General features: G+C 42.3%; 1 protein-coding gene across 5 annotated transcripts in view; it reads left to right on the plus strand.

Moving 5' to 3' along the window:
- The window catches only part of prom1a (prominin 1a), a 36,969-nt gene that overhangs the window by 20,285 nt on the left and 368 nt on the right, over positions 1-16,316 (plus strand). For 2 of the 5 annotated variants that reach the window (XM_035532258.1, XM_035532260.1), the window contains 21 exons: positions 4,473-4,593; positions 4,907-4,970; positions 5,050-5,139; positions 5,917-6,140; positions 6,240-6,314; positions 6,486-6,549; positions 6,653-6,812; positions 7,245-7,397; positions 7,519-7,642; positions 7,854-7,957; positions 8,919-9,003; positions 9,918-10,064; positions 10,469-10,540; positions 11,157-11,249; positions 11,777-11,830; positions 11,910-11,990; positions 12,076-12,144; positions 12,307-12,396; positions 13,758-13,873; positions 14,501-14,524; positions 15,993-16,074. In XM_035532258.1, the coding sequence (XP_035388151.1) occupies positions 4,473-4,593; positions 4,907-4,970; positions 5,050-5,139; positions 5,917-6,140; positions 6,240-6,314; positions 6,486-6,549; positions 6,653-6,812; positions 7,245-7,397; positions 7,519-7,642; positions 7,854-7,957; positions 8,919-9,003; positions 9,918-10,064; positions 10,469-10,540; positions 11,157-11,249; positions 11,777-11,830; positions 11,910-11,990; positions 12,076-12,144; positions 12,307-12,396; positions 13,758-13,873; positions 14,501-14,524; positions 15,993-16,062 (2,080 nt within the window). In that variant the 3' untranslated portion in view covers positions 16,063-16,074. Of the gene's footprint in view, positions 1-4,472; positions 4,594-4,906; positions 4,971-5,049; positions 5,140-5,916; positions 6,141-6,239; positions 6,315-6,485; positions 6,550-6,652; positions 6,813-7,244; positions 7,398-7,518; positions 7,643-7,853; positions 7,958-8,918; positions 9,004-9,917; positions 10,065-10,468; positions 10,541-11,156; positions 11,250-11,776; positions 11,831-11,909; positions 11,991-12,075; positions 12,145-12,306; positions 12,397-13,757; positions 13,874-14,181; positions 16,075-16,316 lie in introns of those variants that run through there. The other 3 variants (XR_004776738.1, XM_035532259.1, XM_035532261.1) reach the window with 3 other exon arrangements.

Genomic DNA, 16,316 nt, shown 5'->3' on the forward strand with positions numbered 1-16,316 from the left:
TTCCTCAGGACAGGGACCGCTGCCTGGATATGAGAGGCTCCATCGCCTCACACACATATTAAATCTCCAGGAGTCACCACGGCACAGCAGTTCAAATGAAGTCATTCCAGTGGAGAGGACAGAGACTTACAGTCCCCCTTTGGGGCTGCATTACAGAGGGAAGGGCGGGAGGCTCGACAACAGTTGAGCACCTGCTGGTCACTCAGCATTTGAGCTCAAAAGACCAAGCATACTCCATTTACACAGTCATGGATGAGCTCTTGGCTTCAAGCTGCCCTCAGAATAAACTCGCTGGGTCTGGTGCACTGGAGTGGTTCTTAAGGGGCACTGATTTCGAGTTTGAGGGAATTATCTTCCTGAGCTGAGCTGAGCTGTGGGTGAAGGGGAAAGTCCAAAATGTGGGAAATGTGCAAAATGTTTATTTTGCTGAGCAAGGTCTGCTCAGCTCTGCCTAGCATTCTCTGTCTGGCTTTTATGCGTTACCTTGACTGTCTGTCTGTTCATCTCATGGGTACTCTTTTCTTTCTTGGCTGTGTCCTCATTCTGTTTCCCATGCCTATTTTCGAGGCTCTAGGGCCACATAGACTACGCCACTCTCCTTCAAAATAATGGGAACAATTCTTATGAGTGGAATTCTTAACGATGTGGCCCAGATAACAATGCAGACATGATTTCTTGTTAGTGCCACCATGCTTAGGAAGGAACATTTCACAGGGCTGATGTCAGAAAACAGTGACACACCATGGTCTGCCGGTCCAACCCCTCGGCCGCTACTCCACCAGCCCTGGAGCTCAGCTGGAAACTCCAGCCTATCAATCCATGTGTACTACCGAGGACATTAACTAACGCAACATCCAGAGTGAAGCACGGGGCTGCTGTTCATTTATTAAATCAAATTGCATAAACACAAAAAGATTTTTATAGTGATTTCTGCGCACTGAACGTTTAAGTTGATCATCTTCAAACGTTGTTCAGAAGTGTTTGTTAAAATGCTTGACAGAGCTTTAAGGATGGCTTGTTTGTTATGCTCTGGATTATGACTGGTTGAGGTTGGTATATCAGTTTATGCATATTAAGACATGTATACTTCAGTGAATACATGCATATATTTGTTTGGTGGAATACACTCCCCTTGATATCGTGTTCATCACATATGTGTATCTGTAGTAGAGTGAGCTGATCTGAGCATACTCTCTTTGCTCTTCACCTCTGGTTAGACTCCAGTACATTTTTGTAGCTTGTACATTTTCCCACACCGAATGTCTGTGCATTCCCTCATGGCAGTCACTGTGAGTCTTATCATGACCTATATCTATGCAATTGGAGATAAGCAGGTCACAGTAGCTTAGCTAGTTGACATGCATTGTTCATGCATGGAAATAGCCTAGTGCCTGAGGTTTCTCCATACATGGAGAGGAAGTGTGTGTGTGTGTGTGTGTGTGTGTGTGTGTGTGTGTGTGTGTGTGTGTGTGTGTGTGTGTGCGCGTGTATGTGTGTGTGTGTGTGTGTGCGCGTGTATGTGTGTGTGTGCGCGTGCGTGCGTGCATGCGTGTCTTCTCAAGTGGCAGGACATGCAAGCATCAGCAATATCATTACATTACATGTCAGCTAAGAATTTAATCTTTCAACTATAAAATCATTATTCACGAGAGAAAACTGTGTGTGTGTGTGTGTGTGTGTGTGTGTGTGTGTGTGTGTGTGTGTGTGTGTGTGTGTGTGTACATACGCATGTGTGAGTGTGTTTGATAAGACATGTTGTGTCCTTGATCTGTCTAGTATGTGAATGGAGAAGGGGGGTTTTTGTCTTGCTCTTTGCTTGCCAACCTGCTCTGGCCTACTTTCTCACCACACACATGGGGTTTGATGTTCCAACGTCCCCAAACACATCCCACATGTAGCTACCCATGGAACAAATGCATGTTTCCTTTGGAGTAAAAAAACCTATTCATTCCCATCTACTGACTTCATCCTGTTATACACATGCAAACAATTGACAAAAGCCAGATATGTATTGGTATAACTGGCTCAGTGATGCCGTCCAAGCTGATGTCCCCTGTTCGGTAGGTATCACTGCCCACAGTCTGTGCCTCCCCGAGCCCCAGCCACAGTGGCTGCCTTTGTCTTGGCCATTCTGTTGTGGCAGGCCGATCATATTTCAAGCTGCAGGATCAGGAACACCGGCGGGCGGGTCCCAAGCAGAGCCATTGTTGGGCGAAACCAGACCCGGTGGGTCAGGCCCCATGTTTGTAGAGGCACTTAATGGGGTTCTCACCCCCACCCAGAGCTCAAAGCCCCAGGAGAGGATTGGGGAAACGGAGGCTATGGAGCTGGCCGTGTGAACACAGCAGGAGCATTGTGCAGGGGGAACGCTTTCTCCAGGGTACTAGATGGCCCAAATGAAGAAGCTTAATTTCACTGGGATGCTTTATTATCCTAGGGGTTACTTGAGCTAGCCTTGCTTCAACAAATGAGATATAATACCAAAATATCCGCAAATCAGGATATCCCAAAATATCAGCAGTTTTTTTTTCCTGCCCTGACAGTATCTTATTAAAATATCACCTCTCGTTTACACATTTATTTTGGTTTTGTCATGCCGTGCAATCTCAAGTCCTCACAATCATCTGCTTCAGTTCTGATGCATTCACACTTGCAATTCCTTTACCAGCAAAGTAGCAAAGATGTTTCCCATGTTGCCTCTGCAGCCTAATTTTGTGACAGACCTGTGGAATACACTCCATCTACAGGGTCACATCGTTCCTGATCTGGGGTGCTTCTCCAGACCCTCTAGGGCCAAGTGGATAGTGTGTTCACAGGGAGGAGGAGGGAGAGAGACTTACAAAGCCTCTTTGTGGTGAGGCCATTTTTGGACTTGTGCCATGTCGTTTTGCAGATAGACAAGCTGGTACACCAGGGATCATCTCTCTGAACTCTAAAGAGTAGTTTAGGCTTCCCTTAGTGTTCTTTCCTATGTTTGGTACCTGTGGACACAACATTCACTCATGGGATTTTTGCCTTCAGGGGACAGTCTGCGTGTATGCAAGTTCATGTTGAGGAAAGATGTTGCCTAAATATCTGAGGTAATTCATAGGGAGTCATTGTTATAGCCATGTAACCTAACATGGTGGAGTTAGCTCTGTACCTGAAACAAGTAAAGGTAATCCTTTTACTGGAATGGTATTTCTCAGAGATTGTTTTTGTAAGTTTATCCTTAGACAGGAAATGGCCCATTTCACATATTGTTCTGTCAAAGATATGGGTGATGTGGTCATATTATAGTCACACTAGTCGTACTGGACCTCCTGATTTCTTTGACTTCATGCTGCATGATTCCTCTGAGAAAGAGGCAGTCGTAGAACTAGCGTTTCATGCAGTGAATGATTCATGCAGCGAAGACAGTCCTCAGCGATCTCTGTGGCTATTCCAACTGTTACATAAGACATCAGGCCCTTTATTTTCATCTCAGTCCACAGCAAGGATAATCCAGTGTGATGAGAAGAGCATCTGATTATGTTTGTATGGCTTCTCTTCTTCATGCCTCCCACTGAAGCCTAGAGCAGCAGTAAGTTTTCCCCTCTTACTCAGGGGGTCGAATTAAGATGAAGCACTGTAACTCAGTTATACAAGGCTGCACTTCTCTTAAACGTTCTCTAATCTAATTAGTAAATATAGCCACTTTTGAATGCTTTTGAGGATCGGCCGACACTGTAAAATGAGGATTCCCCTTGAGTTAAGCGACATGTTTTGGTGCAAAAGGATCTGTGTCTTGGTTCCCCATCTGGGCAAGTTCTGCAGTGTCAGGATGACAACCTTCAGTCCTCAATGGTGAATTGTTAGTAATGAGGATTCACTTTCACTTTCACCACAAAAATATCAAGAATTTACATGGGAAAATGTAAAATTGATTGTTATAGCAAACAAAACATTTGTTAGTTATTTTTATGTAAGTGCTGCCCCCTATTGGTTCTATATGTTTCTACACTTGATAGATTCATTGTAAATTATATTTTTAGATATATGTTACTAGATAGATAGATAGATAGATAGATAGATAGATAGATAGATAGATAGATAGATAGATAGATAGAGTGTGTGTGTATGTATGTATGTATGTATGTATATATATATATATATATATATATATATATATATATATATATATATATATATATATATATATATACACACACACATATATATATATATATACATATATACACACACACACACACACACACACACACACACACACACATATACACATACACAATAATAGATATACTGTAATCAAAAGTTGTAATCAAAAGTACTGGTTCAAGGCCCTCCACTGCCAATTTGCCACTGTTGGGCCCCTGAGCAAGGCCCTCAACCCAAATTTTTCAAGTTGTACTCAGTCATAATTGTAAGTTGCTTTGTATAAAAGCATCTGCTGTAAATGTATATATTTTGTCTATCTGATATTGTGCATTCAGGGCTGGGGTTCTGTGTGCATATGCAGCCAGTCAGAACCTAAGTTCTGAGTTGAAGACCATGAGGAGGCTGGTCAACAGTAATCTGAGAGATTTATACACCTTCGTCAATGTCACACCAGTGGTAAACGCTAACACTTTCATCATAAAGCACTAATGAACTATTGAAGGGCACATGTATTAAGTTGTGCTTAGTAAGTTCATATGACAGATGCACTTGCATAAACCTTATAGCAATGACCCAACTTAGTGTTCATCTCTGAACTGTAGTCGATTCAGTTAGATTTTTTTCAAGTCTAATTTAATTAAGTATTTTCAGTTTGTCAGTGACAAAACGTTTAGATAAACATGGATGGAGAAATGATGTAAGACGAGAAAATAGGTTGTAAAAAATGGCATGAGTTGCGTTAATTGTGTATTTATCTTCCTTCTTATAGCAAATCGATTACCTGATAGCTCAGTATGGAACTGCCAAGAACCAAGTACTCTGGGACCTAGATAGTAAGTATATAATGTTTTTTGCATTACCAACAAGGTATAAGGTTGTACATATTCTGACGCTGTCTTCATGTCTCTGTAGATGTGGGTCTATTGTTGGGCGGAAGGATACATGAGGAGCTAGGGAAAGAGGTGCGACCTGCCCTGGATGGGGTGCTACACATGGCTGGAGGTAGGTCTGAAGGAGTTCTCCAGTGGTTCTTGTGTCCCTCTCTTTTGTTTTTGGGTTGTTGTTGTTGTTGTTGTTTTAACTTTCTCTTCTGTTTTTCACAACGCGGTTCCAACAATGAACTAAATTAAACTGTCAGCTATGATAAGTGGCTCAATACTTGTTAGCTTGCCTGTGCCTCAGACTTTTCTCTTGTCTTCAATCAACAAGTCAAAGTAGCAAATGCCATTAAAGGTAACCATGACTAGATCCAGACTAGTTTTCCCCCTTCGATTTCATCATGGTGAGAGCCCAGTCATTGGTCCCTTTCACTTCTGTCCGGGCTGTTGTCCTCCCTGAGTGAAGCCTTATCCCAGTGGAACCTGCTTGACCTTCTTGTGTTCACGAAACAGCTGAAAGAGTACTTAATGTAATAATTAAGGAATACCAGTAGGAACTGGTTAGAATTATGCAAATTAGGTCATGCTATTGGTCCACAGTACTTTTGATCCATTCTTGGCCTTGTTCCTATTTTGAGTGAAGTATTTTTCTTAAGTTAAAATGAAAGGAGCAATAGCCTCAGATCTCAGTTGGAGACTAACTCAGACCCTCCACCCCAACCTCAAGCCCTCCCCCACCACACCTCATCACATTTTTTGTGATCACATATGTTCCTAAAAAAAAGATTGGTAGGTTTTTTTTTCTCTCCCATGATACTATCAGCCCGCAAACATAAACCAATGAATGTGTGGTGTGTGTGTGTGTGTGTGTGTGTGTGTGTGTGTGTGTGCGTGCACGCAGTGATGCGGGACACGAGGGAGGCTCTGGAGAATGTGAGCGTGTCATTGGGGGTCTTGCAGGAGGGCACAGCCCAGCTGCAGTTCAACCTAAGCGTGGTGCGAACAAGCCTCCGGAACATGCTCGACGACCCTGCATGTGCCAACGCGTTCTTGCCCACGCCACCCCTTTGCCACAACATCCGTGACTCGCTCGGCCAGCTCGACATCAGCACTAACTACTCGAGGGTGATGAGGCCTTGTCTCTCTCTTTTACACTTGACTTTACACATATCCGCCTTGTTTGCTGTTGATGGAAAAGGCTGAACAAGGGCTTTTGTCTTTCAGCCACCTAATGTGACCCGGCAGCTGGTCAAGGTGAATGACGTTCTAAAGACGGACCTCAATCGCTTTGTTCAGAAAGTGAGTCTCAGCTACGAATCCCCAGTGTTATGTCTGCAGTTAGAATGAAAAATAATACCTTGCTATGGGTCAGGTTCTTAGGGTCATGTTCTGTCTCTAGGGGCTTTCAGACTCATGGGCGTAACTGAGGGTCAGGTTCTTTGTCTCATGCTGTTCCCTCTCAACCTCTAGGGGCTTTCTGCTTTCAATAACACCCCTGCCATGGTAACCGAGCAGACCACGAAGGAAGCGGCAGGTGAGGCGTGTGACTGCATATGCCCTGCCTTTCTCAGCTGACATATTCTGAAGTACGTGGCAAGAGATATCTTTCTTTTGCCCTCCTCTGTGGACATTTCTAGGTGTCCGAGGCTTGCTGGATGGCATCGGCAGTAACATCACCAGCTTCTCCAGGCTGTTCCCCATCCAGAGCTCTCTGAACAACCTCACCATTTCCATCAGTCATATGCACTCCAGCATTGAAGACCTCTATCCAGAGATTGATCTGTTGGACTTTTACAGGTTTTTTCCCTATGCCATGGCCTCTGTGTCACAATGAAGCACAATGGAATGCATCTTATTAGGAACATTTTTTATTGTGTGTTTTCTTAAAAAAGAACATCATATAAGAAAACAATATAAACTAACAGGGCAATCAAACTAAGCACAAACCACAGAAACTGAAACATGATGAAAATAGGATAAACAATGAAAAATTAAATAATCAGTAATACTACTACTATTACTACTACTACTACTACTAATAATAATAATAATAATAATAATAATAATAAGTGCCAGTAGGATGCATCTTAATCAACAAGAACCACATAGTGTCCTGTGCAATGAATGTTTAAAAAATGAATGTAAATTCTTTACTGCGATTGTAATGCTTAGTTTACTTGTGTCTTTCCTTTCCTTCCGTTCTTTCTGTTTAACACGTGCCAACTGCAGGTGGGTCGGCTGTGTCACCCTGTGTTGCCTGGTAGTGCTCATCTTAGCCTTCAACTTCCTGGGTCTGCTATGTGGAATTCTGGGATATGACCGACATGCCTCTCCGACAACACGCGGCTGTGTGTCCAACACTGGAGGGAATCTGCTCATGGCGTGAGTGCCACTGCTGGGTTCAGAATGATTTTAGAAGTGTGCTCTATTAGAGGCATTCGAACAACAGGAAAGACTCACTGTATCCACTCACCCTCTGTCACCCTCTTCCTGCGTCTGTCAGCGGCGTGGGCTTCAGCTTCCTGTTCTCCTGGGTGCTCATGGGAGTGGTGACAGCCACGTTTGTGTTAGGGGGGAACGTGGAGAAGCTGATGTGTGAACCTTTCCACTCCAGACAGCTGTTCAAGGTGAGAAAGCGAAACCTGAGCAATACCTTGTCCTATATTATATCCTCATTCTGTTTAAGATATCTTTGAACTATAAATCCGGAAGATAAGTTATTACAACAGTGCACTTCATGGAACCAAGCAGACTATAATGATCTTGTAACTTCAGAATGAGGGGCAGCTCATTCCTAAGGGCCCTCACTGAAGCTGGCTTGTTTACTCTTTGGTTTAGGTGTTGGACACTCCATATCTGGTCAACCCTGAATGGAGAAACTTCATCCCTGGCTACCTGTACCATGATCCTGATGTGGACCTCACAGCAGAAAACCTTTATAGGTGTAAACCTGAGCACATGCTCATGAAGATGAGCATTCAGTTAAAAGATTAATGATTTTTGGGGGGTGTGGGGGCATTAAGTTCAAATTTAAATGTAAACCAGGCCAGTGAGTCATTCTGTTTATATGAGAACCAGGCAATAGAAAACATTGTACATGTAACTGATATGTGTGTTGCATTGTGTCCTCACATGAGAAAACTTCAGGTCTTCCATTCCAGAAATCACACTCAGAGTGTTTGTAGGTTAACTGGGCACTTGTATAAGGAGTGTTGAAGTCTGGAACACTAAGCTCATTGTGCAGCACTGTGACTAAGAAGCAAAGCGGCATGCTTCCCAGTGACAATCCCAGTGACAGATTCTTATGTACATCTCTCCAGACAGGCAGATTTTAATGTAGACCTCACAGCGCAAAACCTTTATAGGTGTAAACCTGAGCACATGCTCATGAAGATGAGCATTCAATTAAAAGATGAATGTTTTTTGGGGGGTGGGGGGGCATTAAGTTCAAATTTAAAGGTAAACCAGGGCATTGAGTCATTCTGTTTATATGAGAACCAGGCAATAGAAAACATTGTACATGTAACTGATATGTGTTGCATTGTGTCTTCACATGAGATTATACACCATTTCAGTGGTGTCAGTCCAGTGTGCCACCTGATGCTCCTGTGTGAATTCAGAAACGAAATGAAAGTGAGTGCTCTATCAGTGATATCTAACACCATGAAAAGCAGAGGCCAGCAAAGACTGAAAAAAAATCTGTTGAAGTGTACAAACAATGCAGCCGTTGCAAAGACAAACAGCGAAGGTTTAGAAGACAAGCAGATAATTGAATTGTAGGTGTTAATTATGCATTAACTCTATTCTTTCTCCACCTTTAAACACTCCCTGTTTCTCTCACTTTCTCTCTTTCTCTCTCTCTCTCTCTCTCTCTCTCTCTCTCTCTCTCTCTCTCTCTCTCAGTAACTGTAAGAAGAACAGAGGCATTTATTTGACTCTTCACCTGGATAGGATATTCAATATCTTACCCTTACTCAACACCAGTAGGGTATGTAGATTAAAAGCTTAGAACACCTAAGTGGTGTTAGACCTTATATGAGAATCATTAATCAGCACATATACTCCATTTCTTGAGTGGTTCTTTCCAAACATGCTTTTCAAAAGCCTTGTCCAAGTTTCCAACTTGAATGCTGGATCTGTTCATCTCTGTCAACATGTGGCTGTAATGATTAATTTGAAAGCTGTGATTGTGCTCTTTCATGAACAGAGTGAATTTTTTATTTTTTTTAACCTCACCATATGCATGTTCCAATAACCCTGGGAAACACTGTTAGCAAACATATAAACCTCTTCATACCTCAGCTGCTATTTATAGAAATGGAATAAGAAGCAAATAACAAAACAGTGCCCCACTATCAAAAACATTCTTAATCTAATTCAAGTGCTCGATCAGCCTTAGACCATATGGAATACTGTCACCATAAGAAAACATCTCTGACACTGAGCAAGACCAGAGCTGTGAGGAGGAGAATTAGCCTCTGTTTCACCCCACCAGCTCACTCCGCAGCATATTCCTACATTTACATTTACAAATGTAAATTCCTCAACTGATCCCAGATCAATGAAACCCTGCCCTGTTCTCCATCCTGAAAACTACAGTCAGCTGGAAAGCTGCAGGGTACTCCAGAAAGCAGCTTTAGCAACTGACCCAGATCTGTTAACCTGGAGTTTGCAGAAAACCTCAGGTCTTCCATTCCAGAAATCACACTCAGAGTGATTGTAGGTTAGCTGGGCACTTGTATCAGGAGTGTTGAAGTCTGGAATGCTAAGCTCATTGTGCAGCACTGTGACTAAGAAGCAGAGTGGCACGTTTCCCGGTGACGATCCCAGTGACAGATTCTTATTGTGTACATCTGTCCAGACAGGCAGATTTTCATGTAGGATTTTCTCTTCCACCACTAGTACACTAAGGATGTGTCACACAAGTTTGAGGGCATGAAGATCGATCTGAGGTCAATCATTCTACTAGACTCCGAGGGCAAACAGAATCTCCTCAGCTTCACCGAGACTGGGATTGAAGAGATCAACTTTGCTGCATATCTGGAGGAGGTATAGTCTCACATATGCATGCATGCTGACTCACACACAGACACACTGGCAAACACACTCACACACATACTTTTAGATGAATGACATCTCTCATCTTCTGCATAAACTCACATCTTCATACTGCACTTCATACTGTAAAATAATTTTTTAGCAGTGGTTTTCTCCCTTATCATTCTGCCCCAAGTATGTTTTGAAAAGGAATTTTATACCCTAACTGAGAGACAATGTATTAGGGAGCTTTGCAATGTCATTTTGATAATGTTGAACATTTATCTATAGGAAGTTACCACTGTGCAAACACACACACACACACACACACACACACACACAGAGAGAGAGAGAGCAAAAAGTGACAATTAGTGAGACCTTAAATCAGATTCCTCATACTTGCTTGCTTCCTGCAGATCAATAAAGGAGTGACCCATATTGATTTGCTGTCATTTTCCAATGACCTGGATACTGAAGCCCACAATATGGTGAGTTCCACTTTATGCAAATGCTAAAAAAAACGCTTCAGCAAAGTCAGCTGCTTCTCGCTGGTATTCCATCCCACAGTCCTGCTGTGCAAGAGCATCGCATTACACAAGGCCAACGATCAGTCTTCCATTTAATTTGCTGAACATTTACAGATCATTATAATGCTCTTTATTCAGATCTGCTCTGACATTTAAGCCAGCCACTGGAAGCATTTCTAGAACATTCCATCGCAGCTTTAGGGGTCCAGTACTCCAATCTGCATTTGTGATGTAAGGTCTGAGTCCAGGGGCTATTAGTACAGTAGTGTAGCTGGTGAAGTCTATACTTCCTGCAGGTGTGCACACCCTCAGAGGCTCTGGGTCAAGCTCTGGCTCAGACCTCAATTACCAGCCAAGCCATCCATCATGTGGTAATGGAGCAGCCCCTTTTCTTTCTGCAGGAACACTAACATCGCATAGTACTGCTGCTTTCGGTTTCTGTATTTTCTTCCACTCTTCTGTAAATATGGAAAGAAGGTTCAGCAATGCAAATATGTAGCCCAAGAAAATAAAAAGTTTCTTATTCTGCCCATTATTAACCCTGCATTGCATGGCTGTCTGTGACTGTGTTTCCCAGGATGAAGGATCTTTAAAGACTTCAGTAATGGATCACACCAGGACTCTTCATCAAATCTACACCAAGCAGGTCATCCCCATTCAACAGTTCATGGTAACCATTCTTATGTTTCAAATCTTATCTTAGATGAACACAGATACTTTCATACTCTGTGATAAAATGTTCTGGGCTTTTTTGTTTGACCGTATGTAGTACTTCACTAGATATAAATCCATTGCAGAATATCATTTGTCATTGTAAAATGTGGTTAATTGTCATTGGCAAGGTACTTAATTAGTAATCAGAAAGTTGCCAATTCAAGCCCCACCACTGCCAGGTTGCCACTGCTGGGCCCCTGAGCAAGGCCCTTAACTCTCAGTTGATCAAGTTGTGTTCACTCAGAATTGTAAGTCACTTTGGATAAAAGCGTCAGCTAAATGTCGTAAATTTAAATGTTAAGGATAATTCAGGTAATAGTTATCTGAATGTAAGTTGATGAAGGCTCAATATTTATATGCAAAAATAAGGAGACTGGCAGGATTTGTTTCACCATTAATGTGTTTTTAATATCACCAAAGTGGAAATTAGTGAATATTATTTAATATTATTATATGATGTCTCTGCTTTGTTCCTTATCAAAGGACACTCTGAACCAGAGCATCAGATTTCTGGAAAGAACAGCATCAGATCTACAGGTGAGTCACTTCTCCCTCACTGTTCTCCACTTAATAGAGTTTTAGTACAACCACGTTGTGACTAAAGTGCCTCTTTCAGAACAAAGTCTCAGATGTACTTACAGCCATCGACGCTGCCCAGTTCCTTGTCTCCCAGAATGCAACATTTGTTGTCAATCAGGTACTGGTGAAAGCAAATTCAACTGTCTTTAAGGAAGTGTTAACTGTGTACAAGGTGATTAATTGGTGGGATATACCATCTGCAGGAAACAGAGAAGTACATGCAGACCATCATTAGCTACTTCCAACAGTATATAGATTGGGTCAAGACATCTGTGAGTATTGCAATATAATAATGAGGTGACATGACTGAGCACATCTATAGTCTTGAAATACAAACCTTCCTTATTCTTCTTTACGGCAGCCAAACGCCCTGTGCATGTTGGTACTAGTGACTTGTTTACAAGCATTTCAAGTATTTTTGTGCTCTCCCATAGCTGGAAATGGATGTGGCCACCTGTAAACCTCTGAGTAACATCGTGGACACTGCCGAGATCCTGGCCTGCAGTTTCCTCATGGACTCCATGGTGAGCACTTTCTTTCAAACTCAGCCTCCAAATCAAACATAGAAAGGACAGACAAGTTGTTGACCACTTGGAAGGATTACAGGGCTATGGAACTATGGAAAGACATGCATTCACATTTGTACTTGTTTAGCACAGAACTGTTCAATCCCACCCCGGGGTCCTCTCACCAGGCCGCGTATCGTATCGACTGCGTTCCAGCTCATAGTACAATTGAACTGGTTAGTCTAGGACTACAGTGCCCCCAGGTCTGGACTGAGAACCTTAGTGCATTACACATTTATCTGAAGCATTAACATTAGCCTTAGCGCGACCTAGGCCTAGGTACCTGATTTGTTGGCAATAGCCAATAAATGTGATCAGACTCTTGACTTATTAAACTATAAGTCCATGACCACTGTAACCTCTGCACAACTGATGCTCATGTGCACAGCCCACATGGATAGAGTAGGATCACATGACAACTTCTGAGCAAAAAAGAGACCATCCAGGAGTTACTACATATGTGTGGATGACAGTAGCCCCCTCCCCCCCAGTGGCCATCGCAGGAAAGCTTAGGGAGGAATGACTTCTGTGTTTGTGGATGAGTCTGTGGTTTGGCTCTTTGTCAGCAGTGTACATGTGTGAGATGGGATGACTAGAAGTATTTGACCTTTCAGGAGATGGCATATACAAATGGCTAATTGTTCTTTATGCTACATACCTATACACACCACTGCTACACATTTATAAAAAATAAATAAATAAAAAAGATGTAACATTTAAAATTTTTGTAGTTTGACTCTAGAAGCCAAATGCAGTACAGCACTTTTATGCCATTTTGAGCGTATGATCACCAGATACCTTCCACAGGCCCCACAAGTTTGTCCTGTGTGCTCTTGACATGGAACATCTTACATGATACAGCACAACATTCAAACAGCATGAAGCACTGTGGCCCTCTAACTAACAGGAGTAATTAGCTAATACTCTCACTCCAGAAAGCCAATAAAGGGTCACAGCTCTCTCTCTCTTTGGCTTCTGTTTAAGGCCCTGTGAATCTCTGGATGTCTACATCTTTTTAAAGTTGAAGTGTCTCATTTCAGATTTCAAACAGCTCATGGGTTATATGGTTATGGATTACACCTCACAGATCTAAAGAGACTCAGGATATGCCTGACTGAACTAGTACCAAATCTATGAGAATCTATTCTCCAAGGACCGTTCCTCCTTTAATCTTATATGCAGCTCCTTTAATGGGTTGATCATGATAATGTGGACAGCCTTCTCCTCACCTTTATCTGTGCATTGTCATTTAGTGCAAGGCTTTGATCTGTCGTATCTACTTGAACAATGGAAGCTTGTTCTTTGTTTGTGTGTCTCAGAACACCTTCTGGTTCGGCCTGGGCTGCTCTACACTCTTCCTTCTCCCCAGTATTATCCTGTCTGTTAGGCTGGCCAAGTTCTACCGCCGTATGGATACGGAGGATGTCTATGATGAGTGAGCATCCCCCCACCCAGCGCATTACACCACCCACACATTCTCATAGCTTTATGCCATCTTCAGTGGCTGCATGGTGGTACACAGTATGGGGGACATAATTATCAATCTGTTGGCAAAGTAGGTCATTTATAATGCCAAACCACTGACTAGTTTGCAGATGGTCAAAATGAGCAGTAGATGCCTGTTTCTGTTGTACTGAAGATAAAATATCTCATCACTATTCTTTGTTTTCACTATTTCATAGAAATAGTAACCTTTTATCCCTGTCTCTTTGTCTTTCTTCTCCCTCTGCTAACTCTCTCCAGTTCCTCTGTCTCAGGGACTTGGCATTTCACATTATGATAACCAGTTTTTGCTATTTCCATCTTTCACCATGTTTTCCATTTCTCTCTGTCACGCACTTTGCACTTTAAAAATTGTACATATTAAATGTTCTCCTTTTGGTGTTTTTCGATCATTTGCATACACTTACAGTAATGACACATTGCTATAGAGAAGTCACTAAGTGTCTTGACTGGAGACTTTTATTTTGACATCTAAGCTATGTCACTGTTCTTCTCTCTCCAGTGCAATTTCATCTTCATCCCGATAATTAATTTTTTTGCTTGTCTTATATCTTTTTAGCATTGAGACAATTCCCATGAAAACGTAAGCTGTTTTTTCCCATTCTTCTCCTATGCTCCTTTTTGAGAAACTCATTAATCAGATATTTATACCTGTTTTGTACAGAAATCACTCTGCTAATTTTGTGGTGCTGGTTTAAGCTTTTAGTCTTGGAATGCTTCTCCGGTGAAGGGTGTTGCTTGTCTTTGTATGTTGTCTTTAAAAAAGAAAAAAGAAAAAATCCCTTTTGTAAAATAAAGGGCTGCTAAAACCATCCTATAAAAACATACTGAATACAATTTCCTCTACATTTTACACTGTTACATTTGTTGAGAAAGTTATACCTAAACTATTTTACACTCACCTGCATATGCCCACATTGATCACACTAAGCCCAGCCCATGCTGCCCAGCTGCATGTCATCTGTCTCATGCCATATTTTGTTTATGATTTGTTTGTATTTAATATTTTGTTTCAGTATGGAAATTGGTAATAATGGTTATTATAATGAACGTTTACAAGGTATCCAAAACCCTGTAATGACAAGGTAAAAACAACCAAAGCCCCCTGCACTGACTGGATGGAACTCTAATGACTTGCATGCAAGACTGTGGTGTAAGAAAGACAAGGCATGCTGGGTGCAAACCTGCTCTTTCTGTGAGCAGCCCTGCAGAAAGTCAACCATTAAGACCTTCTTGTTTTTCTCTTCCTGCGCTGTATTAGCGTAAGGGCTGGGGCTCACTGCTACCTCACTGGGTCATCTGACACCTGCACGGCAACGATGGTGCTGACAGGGGTCGTGCTGGCACACACCGCATGCTCAAAACTGCACCATCTCAACATGCTGCAGTGATAAACCTTCGCTAATCACTTTGATTTAATTCTTTGTCATTTGTGTGTGTGTGTGTATGTGTCTTATGCAGCATGTTCCTTGCATGTGTGTCCAATGAAACTAACATGCCCATTTTACTTGCAGTGGGCACATCACCTGCCCATTCACCACCACTAACCGCATGCTTGTCAGAATGGTCTCTGTCCAGGACGGCCTGAGACACAGTTGTGTAAAGGGGCTCAGGATGCACAGTCTGACAGACTCACACAGCACAAGCCCCACAGAGCTCAGTCTGAAAAAGTCCTCAGCCTAGATCCAGCAAGCATTCTACTACCAAAGTAGACATTCAAACTGTTAATCCATTTTTATACATGCTTTGATTTTTTTTAGATGAAACAAGCTAGAGGTAAAATCACAATGATTCACTGTAATCCTCCTCAGTAATGTGTTTTAGGTAGCTAGCTCAAACTTTAGAGTTAAATCATGCATGGAAAGCGAGTCTCTGGGGAGGTGTGTGTGTGCCCATGTTGGGCTGCTGTGTGCAGCATGTGAAAGCTGACACCTTGCTTTCCTGGTACACTGGGCTATGAGAGGGCTATGAAGGGGAAGAAGGGTCTCTTAGAGGAACAGACTCTGAACAGACTCTGGCCTGATGTTGACTGTCTCCGTTTGTGTCCCAAGCCTTCCCACCTATGACACCACGAACCGCTTCCCACGGGCGTCAGCACCCCCCCGCCACGCCGACTGGTGACGCACACTAGGAGTGGGTGATTTTGTTGTTGTTGTTGTTGTTGTTGTTTGTTTTTCCCCCAATACTCCAGAAATGTACTGGCTGAAAGTCTAAAATGAGATGGACTCATTTTGTCTGTCCACCTAGCATGATTAGTTTTTTTAGTGGTAATATTGCATGTTTTGTACATGTGACCACTGTCAGCTCATTTTTATTATTGACTGCGTGTTGGTTTACCCACTTTGCACAGCATTAACCACTGCCATTAACACTAA

Source organism: Electrophorus electricus, chromosome 12 (assembly GCF_013358815.1).
Source record: "Electrophorus electricus isolate fEleEle1 chromosome 12, fEleEle1.pri, whole genome shotgun sequence".
NCBI classification, from domain to species: domain Eukaryota; kingdom Metazoa; phylum Chordata; class Actinopteri; order Gymnotiformes; family Gymnotidae; genus Electrophorus; species Electrophorus electricus.